Below are 19,029 nucleotides of genomic sequence, written 5' to 3'. Positions count from 1 at the left end.
TGCATCTTCATACCAAAGTTTGCCTTATATAAATATTTTTTCCAAGCACGTTTCCTTCATCTAATGTTGTTTTATGCTGTTTTACACCACCAGCACACTTTCTTTTTTGCATTTTTCCCTTTCCAGTTTATGTACGTTCCCCCCTCTGCTTCAGAAGGATAACTGGATGTTGTATGTGGATTGAGGAAGTGATCACCTTGGTGATAGGATCAAAATGCAAAGGGAGCAAAATTCTCCAGATGCAACTGTAGTTATCTCAGTTATCTCTGTCTGTCTGTCTGTCTGTCTCTATCACAAGGAGTTGTCTCGCTACTGTTTTGACAACTATTTAAAATTCTTCTCCTGGCTTTGTTTATATAGCAGTTCTGTGTGGCATGGAGATTCTTTGGTTCCTGTTTTTGGTTCCTGTTCTTGCCATTCCTATATATCTTGTCCATAGGCAAATATAATGCAAACAAGTGAACCAGGGAATTGGAATATGTCATATAGTTATAGCTTTCTAAAATATCAATAATTAGTTAGGAATAATGACTTTTTCTGTGTCCTGTTAGCAAATTAAAAACCACTGTGGAACTTAAACTAAAAACGAATGCTGTAACCAAAACCAATGGCAACACAATATAAATCTAATGAAATTGTGCACTGTACATAAGTTCAGATCTTATGATTAAAATGGATTCCAATTTAAACACCTCATAAAATTAAAATATAGATTCTGTGCATAAAAAAAGCCAAATTTCGAATGTGGTACCAGGCCGTGTTTTACATTATAATTTAAGAATGTTTCCCAGGTTGAGTGAAATCTGTGTCAGATTTGTTTCTTAGATAGGAAGTTATTCTAGATGCTGAGGCATATTCCCCTAGCTTAGCTAGCCATTCATCCATTGGAGTTACAACATTTTAAGGCTCATATAACTAAGCAATTAGAATCAATATTTTTTTCCATTTTTGAGCACAGGGCAGTGTTTAAGGCTCACAGTGATAGTTTTATCTCTTAAACACCCCACAAACCAAAAAGGAGGTCTGGAAATATTGTCCCCTGCCTCAGTGTGAACATGACCGTGATCATACCTGCACACATGCACACACATGCACATCCACACACAGCTAAAAACATCTGCCTATACCCAGTGACTAGAACAAATATCCAGAATTCCTTTCCGGATAAGCAAGCAACAATTAAAAAGTTCTGTCCTAGCTGGAGGATCTTGAAATGTGCGAGGTCACTGCTATGATAGGCGAATTAATCAATAATTCTAGCGCTTATCAGAATTTAGGATTTCAAGGCTATTGATCACTGCAGCCTGCAGATAACATTTCTCCCAAATGAGAGGCTCTTTTTTTGTGCGTGTCTGTGTATTTTCCAGCCTCAGCTGGGATTCTGGCGTTTAAGCTTTGGCTGGGGTCAAGGGGTTTGCTTTCCTTTGGCATAAATTAGGCATTATATTTTGGATTCATGGCAAATGGAAACGCATGCTTCTTCCCAGATCATTTATGGGAATGAAGATTCTCAGAGTTTGGCATGTTTGGGAACTCTGGCACAATTTTATTTTGTTGATGGAGTGATTCATATGGTTTCTCTGGCGGCCGTACAAAATAAAAAAAAACAAATATGATCAACAAATTAAGGCCTACCAACCATAAAATCCTTGCTTCCAAACAGATTTTTTGAGGTGGTTTGTCTTTGCCTTCTCTGTACTCAACCTAATGACATAAGAGTGGGATTGTCCTAGCATATTAAAAAAAATGGTGTGGTGAGGAGATGGGATTTTTGTGTGTGTGCATGTGAAGTTTGATAAATAAATTGATTTGATGTAAATCAGTCTATGTTGTTTATCGCCCTTTAGCCAGGAATGAGGGGAAAGTGGTGATTCCCCCCCCCCCGATATAGCCAATAGTGATTCTTATAAAAATTGGTAAGTAAAAAAATAAGATGACAATGGTCCTAAGGGCAAATGTGAAGTCATGAGTAAATTGGGAAATGGGAGATCTATGTGAAAATTAAAGCTCCAGGTTGGGAGTGGTACGCATCCAGTTTGCACCCGATGGATATAAAGAGAGGCAAAATATCAGTGTTTTCCCCCCCAATCATAACCGAAATAAGCTGAGCCCAAAGTTCCCTCTCCTTTTGCTAAGACATTTCATCTACCAATCGATAGATGGGATAATTAATTTTTGAATCAATTTCTTTTAAAAGGTACTCTCTTGGCATGTGGAAATGATTTAAGGAATGATGTGGGGAAGAGATGCTGCCTAGGAAATAATCAAGAGAAGAGAGCCAGGAGCCCCAAGTGGCTTAATGGTTAGAGAAAGAAACTTTGGAAGGACCTGTCCTAATGGATGAAGCAGTTAAAAGCGACGGGAGATTTGTACCTTCAGACTTGCAAAATTCTGTTAATGGAGCTGAAGAGCAAGCAGAACTGGGGGAGGTGGAATTAAATATGTCATCAGCTAAGAGTTGTTGAGTTCCCATAGTGCTCCAAATCCTGAATTCTCTTAACCCTTATCTGGCACCAATTTAGTATTGAACTATAGTTGACCAGATTCTTGTGTGTAGGCTTGAATAAATCTTCTATGCCAGTGGTGGCGAACCTATGGCACGCATGCCAGAGGCAGCACTCGGAGCCCTCTCTGTGGACACGCGTGCCATGCCCCGGAGATGGCAACCGTCCTCTTCAACCAGCCGCCCGCTAACTCGCCGAGGTCCCACATGGTCGGATGCATCCCAGCACCCATGCGCTCGCTGGCCTCCGTGTGCGGGGGCCGATGGTGTCAGGCAGCAGCCACCCCAGCCCCTGCCTCGCCTTGCCCTGCGACATGGCACCCCCGCCCTGCCTCGCCTTGTTTCGCCTCACCCCAAAGAACCAGCCTCCTGGCCACCACCACACCCACCAGAGACCCTTGGATCTCCCCCAACCCTGCCCGGCCCTCACAGGTGTCCCTCCCCATGAGCAACATTGGGCTGGCCACGCCCACCCTGGCCACGCCACCCATCTGCCACGACCACTGTAGCCACGCCCACATCCATCCGGCACCCGGCAATACATAAGTGAGTTTTGGGTTGAAGTTTGGGCACTCGGTCTCTAAAAGGTTCGTCATCACTGTTCTATGCTGCAGCTTATCCGATGGTCCCGATTCTTTGTGCCTGATGGCAGCCTTACAATAAAGTAGAATTCGCTCACCTAGCCATGTTTCCTGTCTGGTTTACCTTGGAGGGCTGACAGGTACAAATCTTGGGGCTGTTGCTGCTGTTGTTTAATGTTAAAGCCTCTTCTGACTTGGTGCCTGCTGTGAAGCATCAATTTTCTTCGTCTAGAAATATGCTTTCGCTTTCTCTTGAAAGTGAGGTCTCAATTCCCATTGATTAACTAAAGCAGAGAGTTGGCAAGATGTCTCTTAATAAAGCCATGATCTTTATGACAATCTTTGTGAAAGGCCCTTCTGATCTTTATCTCCCTGACTGCTTCTGGCCCTGGGTCTTTAGATATTTGAAGAAGGACGTTACCCTCAATCTTCTCCAGGCTGAAAATATTCCAACTGTAACATTCTTTACAGGACTTTCAACCCCCACATATTCTGCAAGTTGACCACTGCTCTTTTGTACAGCCGTATCTTATCTTGTTCCTAGGTGTGCAAATATATGCCCGTTTGAAGGCCATCATGGTTATCCTTCCCAGCATTTAATTCCATTGCTTTGGGGCTGGTTTTCCACTTTGGGAAGATGATTTGGGATATTATAAAGTATGAATTTCCCTACTTCTGCTTAAAGCTGTAACAGTTGAAAAAGGAATTCTCTAACATGAAAGAAGTGAAAGATGGAACTTGCCTAGATGGGGAAGGGGGATGAGAAAATGCATGTCTCTGGCAGTTACACCGTGGTTTGTCATAGAATCTAAAGCAGACCACAACCCCTCAATTGTCCCAAAGGTGCTTTTTCAAAAGGTAACCGAACTTTCTGTGCTTTTTCTCTTGAGGATGTTTTGCTTCTCATCCAAGAAGCGTCTTCAGTTCTGACTCATCCAAGATGCTTCTTGGATGAGAAGCTCAATGTCTTCAAGAGAAAAACAAAACAAAACAGTCCAATTGCCTTTTGAAAAAACACCCCTGGGACAACCATGACCTGGATGACTGAGGATCTCCATAAATCTCTCAATTGGTTCCCTGACAACTTGCCCTTCCTTTTTTCGGCTCTTCCTGATCTTGCCCTGAGTTAATACTTCCTTTTTTCTACTTCTTGAACCTCAGCTTCGCGTCCTCGCCTTGAGGATTCATCTCCACGGATAATAGAGCATCCGTCCGACCTCATTGTACCCAAGGGGGAACCAGCGACACTCAACTGCAAAGCCGAAGGGCGGCCCACGCCCATCATTGAGTGGTACAAAGATGGTGAGCGGGTGGAGACGGACAAGGAAGACCCCCGGTCTCATCGCATGCTGCTGCCCAGTGGCTCCCTCTTTTTCCTGCGCATCGTGCATGGACGGAGGAGTAAACCGGATGAAGGCGTGTATGTTTGTGTCGCTAGAAACTACCTGGGTGAGGCTGTCAGCAGGAATGCCTCCCTGGAGGTAGCTGGTAAGTAGATTGTTTTGTCTGAACATGATCACCTGGATATATTTCATGTCCTGCTTTGCTAGCTTGACATAAGGAAAGAGTTATGGGGTTGGAAAGGAGTTACCTTGAACCTGGGTTACACATTATGTGTACCAGTTCTGGATTTTGGGATGAATAATCTTTTGGCCGAAGATGTATGTAGTAGGTGACTTAATTGTAGCACTGCAATTTCCCATTTTATTAGAAGGAAGCCACATAATATATCTAGTTGTTACAAAGCATTTTGAGAACTGGATGGTTTTTTTAAAAAAGGTAAGCTGAAGAGTTTTAGGCTTTGAAAAATATATTTGTAGAAATTTACTTGTGTGCCTAAATACAAGAAAATCTATAAAATGTTGCATGTAGCCTCACCCAGCAGGGGAATTGCTCTTCAGATTTTCTGGCAGTTGCTCAATATTCTTCTCTAGGAAACTTCATTCTCTTCTCTCCTTTACTTTTCTGTTTTCTCCCAGAGATGTCACTCAACATTCCATAACTGCTTAATCTTCACTCAACCATTCAGCTCTCTTGCATGGTTCTTAGATATAGATATAAATATAAATATAAAAAATTGCAAGTATCTTTCTAGCGATCTAATTTGCAAACCTTGAAGCTGAGCTTGACAATATCTTTCTGTGTTTCAATGCTACCTGAACCCATCTTGTGGATTTTTAATATTTATTTCTAATTTGACATGGAATTTGCTGTAGAGCAGGGGTCCCCAACCTGCGGGCCGGTAGTGGGCCGTGGCCTGCTGGCCACCGGGCCACAGGACAGGCTGGCCAGTGCATGCATATGTGCATGCACACTCCCTCACTTGTGCTAGCACTGCAGCCATGGGGCACGAAAATAGGATGCTATGTCACAGGGTGCAAAAAGAGGCTGCGGTCGTGCCTCGGGGCGTGAAAATGGGACACCGTCATGCCACAGGGTGCAAAAACGGGGCACTGCCATGCTGTGGGGCACAAAAGCAGGCTGCCACTGTGCTGCAAGGCACAAAAACGGCCACCGCCACATTGCGGGACCTGGAAACAAGGCACTGCACCACACAAGAATATTGCAGGGTTAGTGAGTATCACACGGGCGCTAGCCCGCCTCGTTTGTGACATGCACGTGTTCGCGGCCCCATGTGCATGCACGCGCACCCACGTGTGTAAAATGCTTCCCCCCTCCCTTTTCCTATGGTCCACCAACTGAGAAAGGTTGGTGATCTGTGCTGTAGAGGGTTTGATCGGGTCTACAGTTGCAGTTTCAGCAATAATATAGCTTTAGGAATTCCCTGACTACTCTAGACTTTTTAAACAATAGTATGGCCCAATAGTTGACTCAAGATTAAACCATTATAATCTAATTATAAGCACTGTACAGGTTACTGCCTTGCTTGCAATATAACAGCATCCTCCTCTAGTTTAAACATCCTTTACATATCTGGACTTTAGCTTTCAGATTTTACAGTCATTACTGAAAAGTCGGAAGTGGAAATCTATGAATCCAGAAGGTACCAAGGCTGGGAAGAATGATCAGTTCTACTGAGAAGTTCAATGTTGGTACCAGAGCTAACATTGGTGGCTGCTTTTCTTTTCTTTGTAAGAAATACTTCAATATTGCTTGACCCTTTCTGTCTGCTTAGCACATGTATTTATGTACTATCCTTTATAGCTGACTGTGACACCGTATGGTCTCCTTCATAAATATGTATCTTCCAGATACATTTGGGATCAGAGATCTTGATATTCCCATGCTGCCTGTAATCACTATTTAGCTGGAAGGTCCCAAGATAGGACTATTTTCAGTTCCTGGAGATGATGACATGCTGTTGCCTTTCAGCAGAAGTTGGAACTTCTGACCATCTTGGTTGCATGAGTTTGGGACAGAGAATGAAGGAAAAATGTTAGTTTAGTCTCACGAATGAAGATGAATATACGTGTCCCAGGATAATGTTGCAGGATCTTATCTGGGTTGGTCATCTGGACCAGAAAACTAGTCTTTCAAGCTATTGGACTCCAGTATGAGTCGAAAAGCTTGTTAGCTTAATTTAGCCAAGATCACAGTCTTCTGTCTGCCATGAAGCCATTTTTACATATCTTCCAGTTTTGTTTCTTTTATGTTAGCAGGTTAGATGGAGGTTTGATGGCCTGTGAGATCAGATGTTCTAGTATTGATGGGTGCTTACTGGCTTTGTTTTTAGTGCCTGTTTCAGAGTTTCTTCCCGTGTTTCATTGCTATTATGTTTTGCCTTGTATTTAATTGTGTTGTTAGCTGTCCAGGGATGCATCTACAAGATGAATAGTGACATAAGTCAATTTAATTCATTAATGTTGCTTGTGCACCTTCCATGTCATATTTTACTTTAACCTGTATTTTGATGAGTTACGGAGATTCGGTCCTAGCGTCTTTTCTTCCTTGCTGAAACTGAACTACATTTGGAAATAAGGAATCGAAAGCTCAGAATAATAGAACAGAATAACAGAGTTGGAAGGGACCTTAAAGGTCTTCCAGTCCAAACCTCTGCTCAGGCAGGAAGCCCTGCACCATTTCAGAGAAATGGCTGTCCAGTCTCTTCTTAAAAACTTCCAGTGTTGGGGCATTCACAACTTCTGGAGGCAGGTTGCTCCACTGATTAATTGTTCTCACTGTCAGGAAATTTCTAAGTTGCTTCTCTCCTTGATTAGTTTCCATCCATTGCTTCTTGTCCTGCCTTCAGGTACTTTGGAGAATACGTTGACCCCCTCTTCTTTGTGGCAGCCCCTCAGATATTGGAAGACAGCATCATGTCATCCCTCATCCTACTTTTCTTTAGACTAGACATACCAATTCTTGTTACCGTTCTTTATATGTAGTTCAAGACAATTCCTTGGAGATTGCTGTGTGTCATAAAGAAGCATGTTTTTTTTAAAAAGCAGCTTATCCCAAGATGGAGCATCTTGTGACTCACATACATTCTCCTTTTCTAGGGCCTGTGCCCCCCCCTCCTCAAGATAATGTCTCTGAAATTGAGTGGCAAAGAGCTGCATCTTACCAGCATGATTTTCTGTCATTTTTAGCAAAAAGAGATAAAATGCATTAACTCTAAAAAAAAAAGAAAAGACGAGGATAAAGGGCTGAAAATTTCACCAGCCCCCTCCAGAGATAATATCATGATGCTATCATGATTATGCTAGCTCTCAGCCACTCCAAAAATTGATTCTTTGGGAGGGGAGGGGAGGGGAATCAGTACAGCCCCTGGCTACAAAAACTTCATCTTGCAGTCCTTCCTACTGTTGTGGGTACAGTAAGGAAGGAAGATCATATCCCTATCCTTTTCAAAATAGTTTTCTTTTCAGTTATGTGCTATAAAACATCTGGCTGGAGACGTGTGAGTGACAGGTTTTCTGTTCTGCTGCTCCTCTCTCCTTTGTTCACTTCTCTTGCTCCAGTTTCCTTCAAATGCCGCTTTTCCTAAAGGCTGCACCATTCCGCGCTGATTGAAAGTAATAAGGCCCAAACTAGGAAGAAAGCAGAACTAATCTCATTCATTGTGGGCATTGGGAGCTGTTTGCTTAGCAAAATGAGTTAAGCAAGAAGTCAAATGAGAGGGGGGGGGAAGGAAACTAGATATGAATTCAGCCCACCTTGCAATGCCTCTTTCCTTCTTCATTGACTACTCTGACCTCGGTGGGTTTGGGTAGCTACTCAGGTTGACTGCTTTCCTGTTGTGATGCCCGTACTTGTCTGCCTTGAAGTTGGATCTACTAAGATGTTTCTCTTCCGATTTGCATATCCACTGAAGGCTTTGTAATTTTGCTTGTGCCTCTTTAGCAAATGTTTTGAACTACTGTTCCCAGAATTCCTTTGCATTTGCAATTTGCATGGTCTGAGGGTTCCAAACATCTGGAAGGGGCTTCCGATTTTATATCTTAGCTCAGTGGTGGCGAACCTATGGCACGGGTGCCAGAGGCGGCACTCAGAGCCCTCTCTGTGGGCACGCGCGCCGTCGCCCCAGTCCTAGGCCTTCAGCTGGGTTTTATAAAATCTTTTCACTTTAGGCCTCCACCACTGTGTACAAAAAAAAAAGGTTCAATCAGTCAATTTCAACTTCTCGTGGGGAAAAAAAAGATCTTGCAAAGTTGGAATTGATTGATTGAACGTTTTAGTCCCATCCAGTCTGCTGTTACCACCGCAGCCACGCCCATCCAATGGGCCACGCCCACCCAATGGGCCACACCCACCCGGCACCCGACGATGCATAAGTGGGTTTTGGGTTGCAGTTTGGGCACTCGGTCTCTAAAAGGTTCGCCATCACTGTCTTAGCTGTAAGCCTTTTTTCCCCAAGTGAATTCATTAAAGATTATAGTTTACAAACTAAATGAAAAATAGAAAAAAGATGCAAAGGGAAAAATCAGGAAAGGCACAAAGAATAGGGGGGGGGGGAGAAATACAGTTAGTTGTCAACTTGTGACCATTTTCTTAATGACCAAAGTTATGATGGTGGTGGAAAAAGGTGACTTATCAATGTGTGATCAATGCTCACACTTAACAATCATTGCAGCAACCCCACAATCATAGGATTACAACTGTAACCCAATGTCTTGCAGTCTTTTCATGAGATACAACTGTCTGGAACACTTGTGGGTGATTTCTGTTCCTCTCCTTTATCCATAGAGGTTTTGCCAGCTCTTTGTTCTTTGACACATTTGTTGGCTATGCTTTTTGTGGAGCCATCTTCAATCTGCCATTCTTCTCTGGAAACATATCTTAGATGTAGCCTATATAAGGAGGCTAAAGGGGCTTCTTGCTGAAGGTTTTTGGAATGCTCCAGAAGGATTGGAGGCAGAAGAACAGAAGTAGGAAGGAAGCAATAGCAATAGCACTTAGACTTATACAGCACTTCAATACTGTTTTGAATCTCATTAAGTTGCCAGCCAATTCTACACGTGGCAATTCATTGTATAAGAAAAATCCTTCCTCTCATCTGCCCCTTTTAGTTTTCCTGGATGGCAGCCCTCTGCCCAGATTCTAATTTTATGTAAAAATTGGAGAATATGTAATTTAATCCTGGAAATGTTTTAGGACAAAAATGCAATGAGAATCAGCACTGTCAGCAAATGGGGGGATAAAAGAGCCGTGGTAGCACAGTGGTTAAAATGCAGTATTGCAGGCTAGCTCACTGCTCACTGCCAACAGTTCGATCCTGACTGGCTCAAGGTTGACTCAGCCTTCCATCCTTCTGAGGTTGGTAAAATGAGGACCCAGATTGTTGGGAACAATATGCTGACTCTGTAAACCGCTCATAGAGATCTCTGTAAAGCACTATGAAGCGATATATAGGTCTGAGTGCTATTGCTATTGTGTACTTTAATCAGTTGTGTGGTTCATCCTGTAGCATTTGGTTCTGCTTACCAAAAGTGGTCCAATAGACATCTTGTATGACATGTCCAGTTCTATATCAGCAAGTCAAGGTTCTTCATTTTATTCTGGACACTTTCTAACAAACGCAAGCCAAGAACAAATCCGCAATTCATAGGTCCATTCCGTTCTTCTGATAAACTCCTTCTGGCAACTTGTCCAACCACATTCCTGGCCAGCTCTTCCAACCTGTGTGGGTGTCTTAGGGATGGGGATAAAATCCAGGTTGGTTATTTATCTGCCCTGACCTCAGAGCCCATCTCCTGCAAAGCTGTCCAAGGTGCTCTCTCAGCCCATTGTCTTGCTAATGGTTTTATAGAGACAAAGATCAACAAACAAACCTTGTGAAAAGCCTTCAAGTCTGCGGAAAGTGACACAAGAAAAATGATGGCCTTCCTTTAAGACAAGGCCGAATGCCACAAGCAAAGGAAATGATATGCTAGTTCTGCTAAGCACTTGGAGCCACTAATATTTACAGGCATCTCCTGAGCTGAACTTAGCATAAACGCTACCAAATGCATGTGTTTGTGTGTTTGTGTGTGTGCGTGTGTCTGTCTGTCTCTATGTATTTCTTAGGCTACCAGCTGTGGCTATCAGTGGAGTTGATAAAAGATTATGGTCAAAATAAAGCTATCAAAGCTAAATAGTTAATAATAATAATAATAATAATAATAATAATAATAATAATAATAATAATAATAATAATAATAATAATAATAAAGTTTTCTGTTGGGTAATGTAAACTTAAAATAGATGGGCAGTTTTCCTTTGTAGAATTCCTTTGTAGAATTTTCTAACGTTGCAATGGTGAGAAAAGCCATCAGAGAATCTCTGAATAAATGTTCTTATTCAGATTGGACAGACATTTATCTGAAGTGGTATAGGGTCTCCAGGTTGGGTGGGGAGGGGGGGTTGGGCTGGAGGATCTCCAGGGGTCCCCTCCAACTCTGCTATTCTCTTATTCTATGATCATGTGTCCCATCCCATCAAGCCCAAAGAAAGTCTGGAATGGTATATGACAGTGGTTCTCAACCTTTTTAATGCCGCGACCCCCAACCGGTCGTAAGTCGAGGACTAAACTGGTCGTAAGTCGAGGACTAAACCGGTCGTAAGTCGAGGACTAAACCGGTCATAAGTCGAAGACTACCCAACCGGTCGTAAGTCGAGGACTTTCCCTGCCCGGGAGCGCCGCGCATGCGTGGTTCCGCCCCCTGCGCCGGCCGAGGCGTAGCTGGCAAGCGGCAGAGACGGAGCAGGCCGACCACCAGCTGGCCCAGCCCAAGGGACGTAAGGCACCCGCCGGAAAAGGGGGAAAAAATGGTGGACAGCCTTGCTTGGCGACCCCCGTGAAATGGTCGATTGACCCCAAATGGGGTCGCGACCCATAGGTTGAGAACTGCTGGTATAGGATCTCCTGCCCTGGGCAGGGGGGGAGGGGTTGGGGTAAATGTCTCCAAAGCCCCTTCCATCCCTATTATTCTATGTTCTAAAAGTTCAACTTGCTTCACATTGAATGAAACAGTCCTTCGGATTGGCAGATAGAGGATGCAGAGAGCTAAGAGAAGACAAAGCAAGAAGTCCTGGGCTGGATTTGCATGTTGGACTTGGGTCAAACGTCAAATTTTGCAAAGTCTCTGTTCTGCAAATCCAGTTGTGGTTTATTCCACAAACCTTGCTTAATCAAACCATGCTTTAACATGGTGTTTCTGGTCCTAACCATGCATAAAAGAGCCAAGGTTGCCTACCCCTGCACTAGGACACCAAGCCCTTCCATTTATTGATAGCATACTCCAAAAACATGTCATCATTCCTCTGGACCATGATGATATGAACATTCTGAAGGTGGTCAGTCTGGGATTAAATCATGGAAGATTTCCTGTTTCACCTCTACCTGAATGGCCTGATCAGCATGCACTGGAAAAAAAGTAGGACACTTTGAAATTTTGGGGAACGTTCTGTTCCTGGCCTAGAACAAGCTGCACATCCCGGCATGTACTCCTAACAGGCCAGCGATCATATCCAAGTAGCATTTCCGATGCTTTCTCTCATAGATTTTCCAGGATGGAAAAAATGGCTTTGAGCAAAAGGCCTGCATAATTCAAAATAGCTCTCTCCTTGCTATGCTTGGCAGCGGCCATTGATTGAGAACCCTAATCTGATCTGTTATGGTGTAGAATGCAAAGCTTTAGGATCCATTTTACTCTGCTAGGAAAGCCACATTGGAAATCTATGGAAATTGGGTTGCTTATCCCTCTTGATAACGTAACCATTTGCATAAAGTTTCCTTAGCTGTGCATTGACTTTTGCAAATGCTCCACCACCCCAGCTTAGACTATTAGGTCTCGGCAGCAGGGTGGTGGCTGCACAGAAAAATGGCCTCAGTCTTTAGCATATTTCAAGGGCGTGCTGAGCAATTCAACAGCTCATTTTGCACCCTGGGGGGGGCACAGCCCGCCTGGTTCCGGATATGTTATACTCGCACAAATGTCTATAGTAGGGGCATCCAACCTTGGCAATTTCAAGACCTATGGACTTCATTTCCCAGAATTCCCTAGCCATCATTGGTCTATAGCAGTGTTTCTCAACCTTGACAATTTTAAGGCATGTGGACTTCAACTCCCAGAATTCCACAGCCAGCAATGCTGGCTGTGGAATTCTGGGAGTTGAAGTCCACATGCCTTAAAATTGTCAAGGTTGAGAAACACTGGTCTATAGAATTCTGGCAGAAAATTTCCTGGCTACTGAGCTGATTCAATTCTCAGATGGCAGCTCTGCAGGCACGTGACAAAAATGACGAGGGCTTGTCTTCCACCCTCCTTGCATCCGGCAGTTTTACTGGTTCATCTGGCAGGTCTTTGCTTCCATTTCTACTTCAAGAAATGGCAAGGAGGCTTCTGAGCTAAAGAGAAAATGTGAAAAGATCACACACAACACAGGATTGCTGTTGGTGGCTATGTTCAGCATTTGTCAGGGTACATTAGCTAAGAGAGGGGAGGAATCGAAGTGGACTGAGAACAGGTCAAGCATTCAGAGGGGAGGGACTGGTCCAGCATGTTCAGGGATGAGCAGTGGGTAAGGTACAATAACACTAACTATAATAATAATAGAGTTGGAAGGGACCTTGGAGGTCACCTAGTCCAACCCCCTGCTCAGGCAGGAAACCCTATACCATTTCAGACAAATGACTGTCCAGTCTCTTCTTAAAAACTTCCAGTGTTAGAACATTCACAACTTCTAGAGGCAGGTTGTTCCACTAATTAATTGTTCTAACTGTCAGGAAGTTTCTCCTTAGTTCCAGGTTGCTTCTCTCCTTGATGAGTTTCCATCCATTGCTTCTTGTCCTGCCTTCAGGTGCTTTGGAGACTAGCTTGACTCCCTCTTCTTTGTGGCAGCCCCTGAGATATTGGAAGGCTGCTTTCATACTTATTGCACTTAGTTTGTTTGTTTTCAACTCTGTCAGTCTCGTTTTAGGGTTCAGACTATACTTCTCCTCTGTCCTCGTTTCAAAATGGTAGGAAACTATGCTGCCTCTTTTGATTTCTTGAATAAGGTATTTAGTTTCTCTCCCTCTTTATGGTTATCCTGCGGAGAAAGAAACCTTAAGAAGAGCGTAAAGGCGAAAGATGCGGCAGCTGTCAGAAATACCTACCGATTGCCATGCATCCAAATTTTAATCGTGTGGCCCTGAGGATGCTGGAAAGGTCGTAAGTGTGAAAACTGGGTTGCAACTCCTTTTTCAGGGCTGTAGTATCTTCAGTCACTGAACCAAAGGTTGTAAGCTGAGGACAGCCTGAACATCTTATAGAATCCCAGAGTTTTCACAAAGATGCTAAAGGAGTCGCTGAGCTGCTTCCCTTGGCAGGTAAAATGGGAAGAGGCTGAAAAAAATATATCTTCAAATCCTTTTCTTGGCTTAAATGCCTAACAGCCGAGCGGGGCTGCTAATCCAAAGCTGCTCCCATGCTCGGAGCCTCCCTATCTTTTAGCTGCATCTTAGCTGTTGCTTTTAATGAAAGACTCGGAGGCATCACGTTGTGTCCGCATGAGGGATTTAAAGGAGGCGAGGTCAAAGAGGAGCTCCCAGTGGGGGGAGCAGGCCTTTAAATCAAGAGAGGAAGAAGGGCTTGAGCGAGCAGCATCTTGAAGCCGGAGCTGAGGGACGGGAAGAGAATGGCCTTTTGTTGGCGGTAGAAATGGATTATTGGCCCCTGGTAAAGGGTTTGTTCTCCTTTCTGCTTTCCGCCCCATTCCTTCTTTCTTGTGCCCTTCAGAATAGGGAAGGGGAAGAATTTGGCTGGTAGCAATTAGTAAGCAGCCTGACGTCTGCCTCCCCCTCCTTCTTCTGGCGTAAATGGATTTTTCTGCCACTTTCCCATTAAAGGATGGATTTGGCCCCAGGTAAATGGCCCAACCATCCTCCATTAGAAAGGAGGCAGCAGATCACCAAGCAGCATCTTATACCGTGATGGTAACGACTGGAACGGATCCATTTTTAGAATTTGCCGAATGGTTTTGCTGGCACAGATTGGGGACTAATGCTTGGTTGAAATGCCGTTAAGTGGCAGTTAGAAAAGGCCGTGAATATTTTTAGGCCCAGGGGAAGTGGGCAGGGTGGCCAGATTTGATGCAAGCTGCTCAAAAACTGCACTGCTATATGACTCTGCTTTCCATGTGTGGAGTGGTTTAGGATGAGGAACATTCTTACCATCATCAAGGTTTATTCCCGACCCCCACACCCCCTGGGTTTGAATAGGGGCTCAGGGGCTCAATGCAATGGAGTGAGCTCCTGTTATTTGCCCCAGTTCCTGCACACCTAGCAATTTGAAAGCATGCAAATGTGAGTAGATTAATAGGTACCACATTGGTGGGAATGCAACAGCATTCCGTGCACCTTTGGAGTATAGCTATGCTGGGCACATGACCATGGAAATTGTCTTCGGACAACACTAGCTTCTTCGGCCAAGAAACGGATATGAATACCGTGCCCTAGAGTCAAGCATGACTGGACAGGGAAACCTTTACCTTTGAATGTGAAAATTAAGATCAGTATTCCAGAAAAACCAACGCTGGAATGATGTTTATAGATCCATGAATTAATTCTATTTTAATAGACTCTCTGAGTGGAAAAATAAAGCAAGGGTGGTGGCACCTCTGTCTGGTGAGAGATTTCAAGAGGCCCTTAGATATGGGGCTGCTGATAGGGTCCCTTAGGTCAGGGGTCCCCAACCTCCGGTCCGTGGACCAGTACTGGGCCACAGCATGCCAGCAACCGGTCTGTACAAACAAGGAAAGTCTCATCCACAGGATGCAGGCAGCACATAAAACCACACACCCTCTGGTCCGCGGAAAAGCCTCTCTCCACGGAACTGGTCCCTGGTACCCAAAAGGTTGGGGACCTCTGCCTTAGGTGCCGCCATTATTTGGCTCCAGCCCTCTATTTCTACTGCCGTACTCTGTGCACTTTTCTATCGATCTGAATGCAAGAACTGAACAGAAGCGTCCTCTTTCACGGGATTGGCATTGACGACATTGATGGGGAGAGTCCCTTCTGAACTCATGGTTTCTTGGCAGCTTCTCAGCCAGGTTGACTCCGGCCTCAGTAGGTCTCCATCAGAAGGAAGCTGCAAGAAGGAAATAGCATTTGTCAGAACCACTTTGCCGTCTCCTGTCCTACGCTTTGTTTCTGGAAGCTTCATGGAATCAAAGAATTGCAGAATTGGAAGGGTCTAACCCACACAGTTCAGTACTGGAATTTCAATTAAAGCCCAAATAGCTATATCTAATGTTTCTCGGAACACATCCACTGAAGCAGAGTTCACTGCCTCTTTCAATAATTGGTTTGAGTGTCAAATTGCTCTCGTAGGCAAAGTCCTCGGCTTATGACCGTAACTGGAACCAGAATTTCCAGTTGTCAAGCAGGGCAATTCTTAAACGAGTCATGCCTGATCTTACCCTTGGCTGAGACCGAATGACCCAGCTGGCTTTGTGCCTGAAGTAGGACTAGAATTCACAGTCTCCCAGTTTCTAGCTGGTATCTTAGTCACTACATCAAAGTGGCTCTCATTCTGCAATTTAGGACAGGGGTGTCAAACTTGCAACATCATGTGATGTGTCGCGATGTGTCACGACTTTTTTTCCATTGCCAGCAATGCGGTGGTTGCGCTTTCTGGCCCGCGGGCCAGCAGTTCGACACCCCTGCTTTAGGACAACCTAGACGAGTTTTCCATCTTTTTTGTGTGTGTGTGTGTGTGTGTGTGTGTGTATGTATGTGTGAGACAGCCTATCAGATATTTGAAGAATGATCTCAGATACCCACAAGCCCTCCCTTGTTAAGACTGAGCATATTCACTTCCCTCAATTTCTCGTCATGGGGTTTCACTGCCTGTCCCTTGATTGCAACTTAATGTCGTTGTGAGTTACACAATGGCAATAAGAATATTCTATTCTGTTCTATCCTTCCCGTGTCCTTCTCTGGAACATTCCCATTTGTCTGCGTCCCTCTTAAATGGATGCCCAGAACTGGTCCCTGCATAATCCCATTATTATTTCCAGGAGGAGAGCCAAGGAAGACTTCCTGAAGCAACCCGTAACACAAGAAGAGCATTTCTGCTTCTCATTAGTGCTTCAGTCTCCGCTGTCCCCAAATCTTCGAGCAACAAATACTTCCATAAATGAGACCTTGAGAGGGTTGAGGGTATCAACTTGTGTTCTGGAAACAGAAATATGTCCCTGGCTCTGAAAACTGACTGACAGCTCGGCTGAGAGTCAAGCCACAGCATGGGCAGCATCTTGGAACATTAGTCAGCCACCTCTAAACTGGAATTATTTATTGATTTTTGTGTCACTTCTCAGTCCATTACCCAGACAGGGTGCATTTATGTAATTTGGAAAAGGGGCAACTGCAGGATAAACAAACCAGCAACGTATTTCTTGCCAGGCTGTAGTTTCCTAGTTCTCAATACAAAGTTATACCAGAAGCTGAACTGATGGGTGGGGAGGGGGTTATTTATTTGTATCTCGCCTTTATGATTTTTACAAATAACTCGAGGTGGGGAATATATCCAGCCTGCACCTTCCTCCTATTTTTCCCATAACAACAACGCTGTGAGGTGCCTTGAGCTAAGAGAGAATGACTGGCCCAAAATCACCCAGCTAGCTTTCATGCCTAAGGTGAGACAAGAACTCACAATCTCCTGCCAAGTTCCCCAAGGTCATCTAGCCAGCTTTCATGCCTAAGGATTCACGGGCTCCTGCTGATTGGTCCAAAGTCACCCAAAGTTCAAAGTCCACCCAGTCCCTAAGGTTGGGACTAGAACTCAATCCCCTGCTGATCGGTCCACCCAGTCATTTTTCAAGCCTGAGGCAGAACTAGAACTCACAAGCCTTCTGGTGATTAGTCCAAGTCTCCCAGCTGGCTTGCATGGATAAGGTAGGACTTGAACTCATGGTCTCTTGCATTCTAACCTGCTGCCTTAACCCACTCTCTAATGATCTGTGGGACCTCTTGAGAAGTCTCATTTCCTTTGCCACCTGGTAGGCCAAGAAATTAAAAGACGCTTGCTCCTGGGGAGGAAAGCCATGGCAAATCTAGACAGCATACTAAAAAGCAGAGACATCACCCTGCCAACAAAAGTGCGTAAAGGCCATGGTTTTCCCAGTTGCAATGTATGGATGTGAAAGTTGGACCATAAGAAAGGCTGAGTGCCAAATAATCGAGGCCTTTGAACTATGGTGCTGGAGAAGACTCCTGCGAGTCCCCTGGACTGCAAGGCGATCAAACCGGTCAGTCCTAGAAGAGATCAACCCCGACTGCTCTTTAGAAGGCCAGATCCTGAAGTTGAAACTCAAGTACTTTGGCCACCTAATGAGAAGGAAGGACTCACTGGAGAAGAGCCTGATGCTGGGAAAGATGGAGGGCAATAGAAGAAGGGGACGACAGAGGATGAGGTGGCTGGATGGAGTCATTGAAGCAGTAGGCGTGAGCTTAAAGGGACTCCAGAAGATGGTAGAGGACAGGAAGGCCTGGAGGAACGTTGTCCATGGGGTTGTGATGGGTCAGACATGACTTCGCAACTAACAACAACAACAAGGCCAAAAGGAACTTATCATCTCAAGCTGGGTGAGGCTGCAGTTTCTTGTTAGGCGCATCCTGCATGGCTTTCCCTGAAGGGGGAGTGTGGATGCTTCTTTGAAGAAACGAGGAGAAGCCTGTATTTAGAGGATAATTTTAGCATCCAGCGGGCTTCATGTCTCTCAAGCTTGTGGGTCTGGAATGTTGGTGGTGAAAAGAGAGAAATAACAATCCATCCCTCAAGTAAACAAGCCACCTCTCTTTTCCCTTCCTTTTCCAAGCAAACATTTTTGGCAAGTAAGTTCTGTTTAGGAGGGGCTTTTATCTGAGCCTCATAATCAAGCTGGCTTCCTTCCTTGAGGAGGGATTGTCTCCCCCTTGGTGAAAAGTGATAGCTTTGTGTCTTCTCCTTTGTTTCTTCTTTGTACTTTCCAGTTATGGTGAACCCCCCTCCCCAAATAAACTATCCCCTCTTCAGGGAAGGAAGTCACATGATTGTCATTAGTGGATTTACCCCTCTCTCTGACTGGTCTCTGTCTCCATGAACTATAGAGAGAATAGGAAGATAAAGGTTTTGTCCAAGTTGGAGCTATTCAAACCTAGGAAACCAGTGATATCTAAGAGGGGAAATTAAGTCATTTTCTACGTAATGGGAGTCATTTGGCATTACTCTTTCTCGGTGGCGGTGGGAAGTTAAATAGAACGACATTTCTTTTAATTTTGACAATGGGGAAAAGAAAGATTGGGCTCAGTTTGAAGGGAGAGATCATGTTGCCAAAAAGAAATATATATATATATATATATATATATATATATATATATATATATATTTGTTTTCTGAGGTTTTCGCGGGTGTTTGTATGTAGGTCTTTAGTTATTCGGGTTTTCTCCCGCGTAGAATTAAAAGTACCTTGGCGACGTTTCGACGAAGTCACATTCGTCATCTTCAGGCTGGTGTCTTCAGCTTCGTGCTTCTAAGAGTG

At 44.3% G+C, this 19,029-nt stretch overlaps 1 protein-coding gene across 1 annotated transcript in view; it reads left to right on the top strand.

Annotated features, from left to right (window-relative positions):
- Positions 1-4,245: 4,245 nt before the first annotated feature.
- ROBO3 (roundabout guidance receptor 3) overlaps positions 4,246-19,029 on the top strand; it is a gene marked incomplete at its 5' end in the record, with an annotated part of 144,575 nt that continues 129,791 nt past the window's right edge. The window contains one exon of the mRNA XM_029284775.1: positions 4,246-4,572. Coding sequence (XP_029140608.1) covers positions 4,246-4,572 — 327 coding nt within the window. The remainder of the gene's footprint in view (positions 4,573-19,029) is intronic.

The sequence above is a fragment of the Protobothrops mucrosquamatus genome, unplaced genomic scaffold (genome assembly GCF_001527695.2).
Source record: "Protobothrops mucrosquamatus isolate PMUCROS unplaced genomic scaffold, P.Mucros_1.0 scaffold931, whole genome shotgun sequence".
NCBI lineage: Eukaryota > Metazoa > Chordata > Lepidosauria > Squamata > Viperidae > Protobothrops > Protobothrops mucrosquamatus.
The sequence above is the reverse complement of the archived record's forward strand: the minus strand, read 5'-3'. Positions and strand labels throughout refer to the sequence as shown.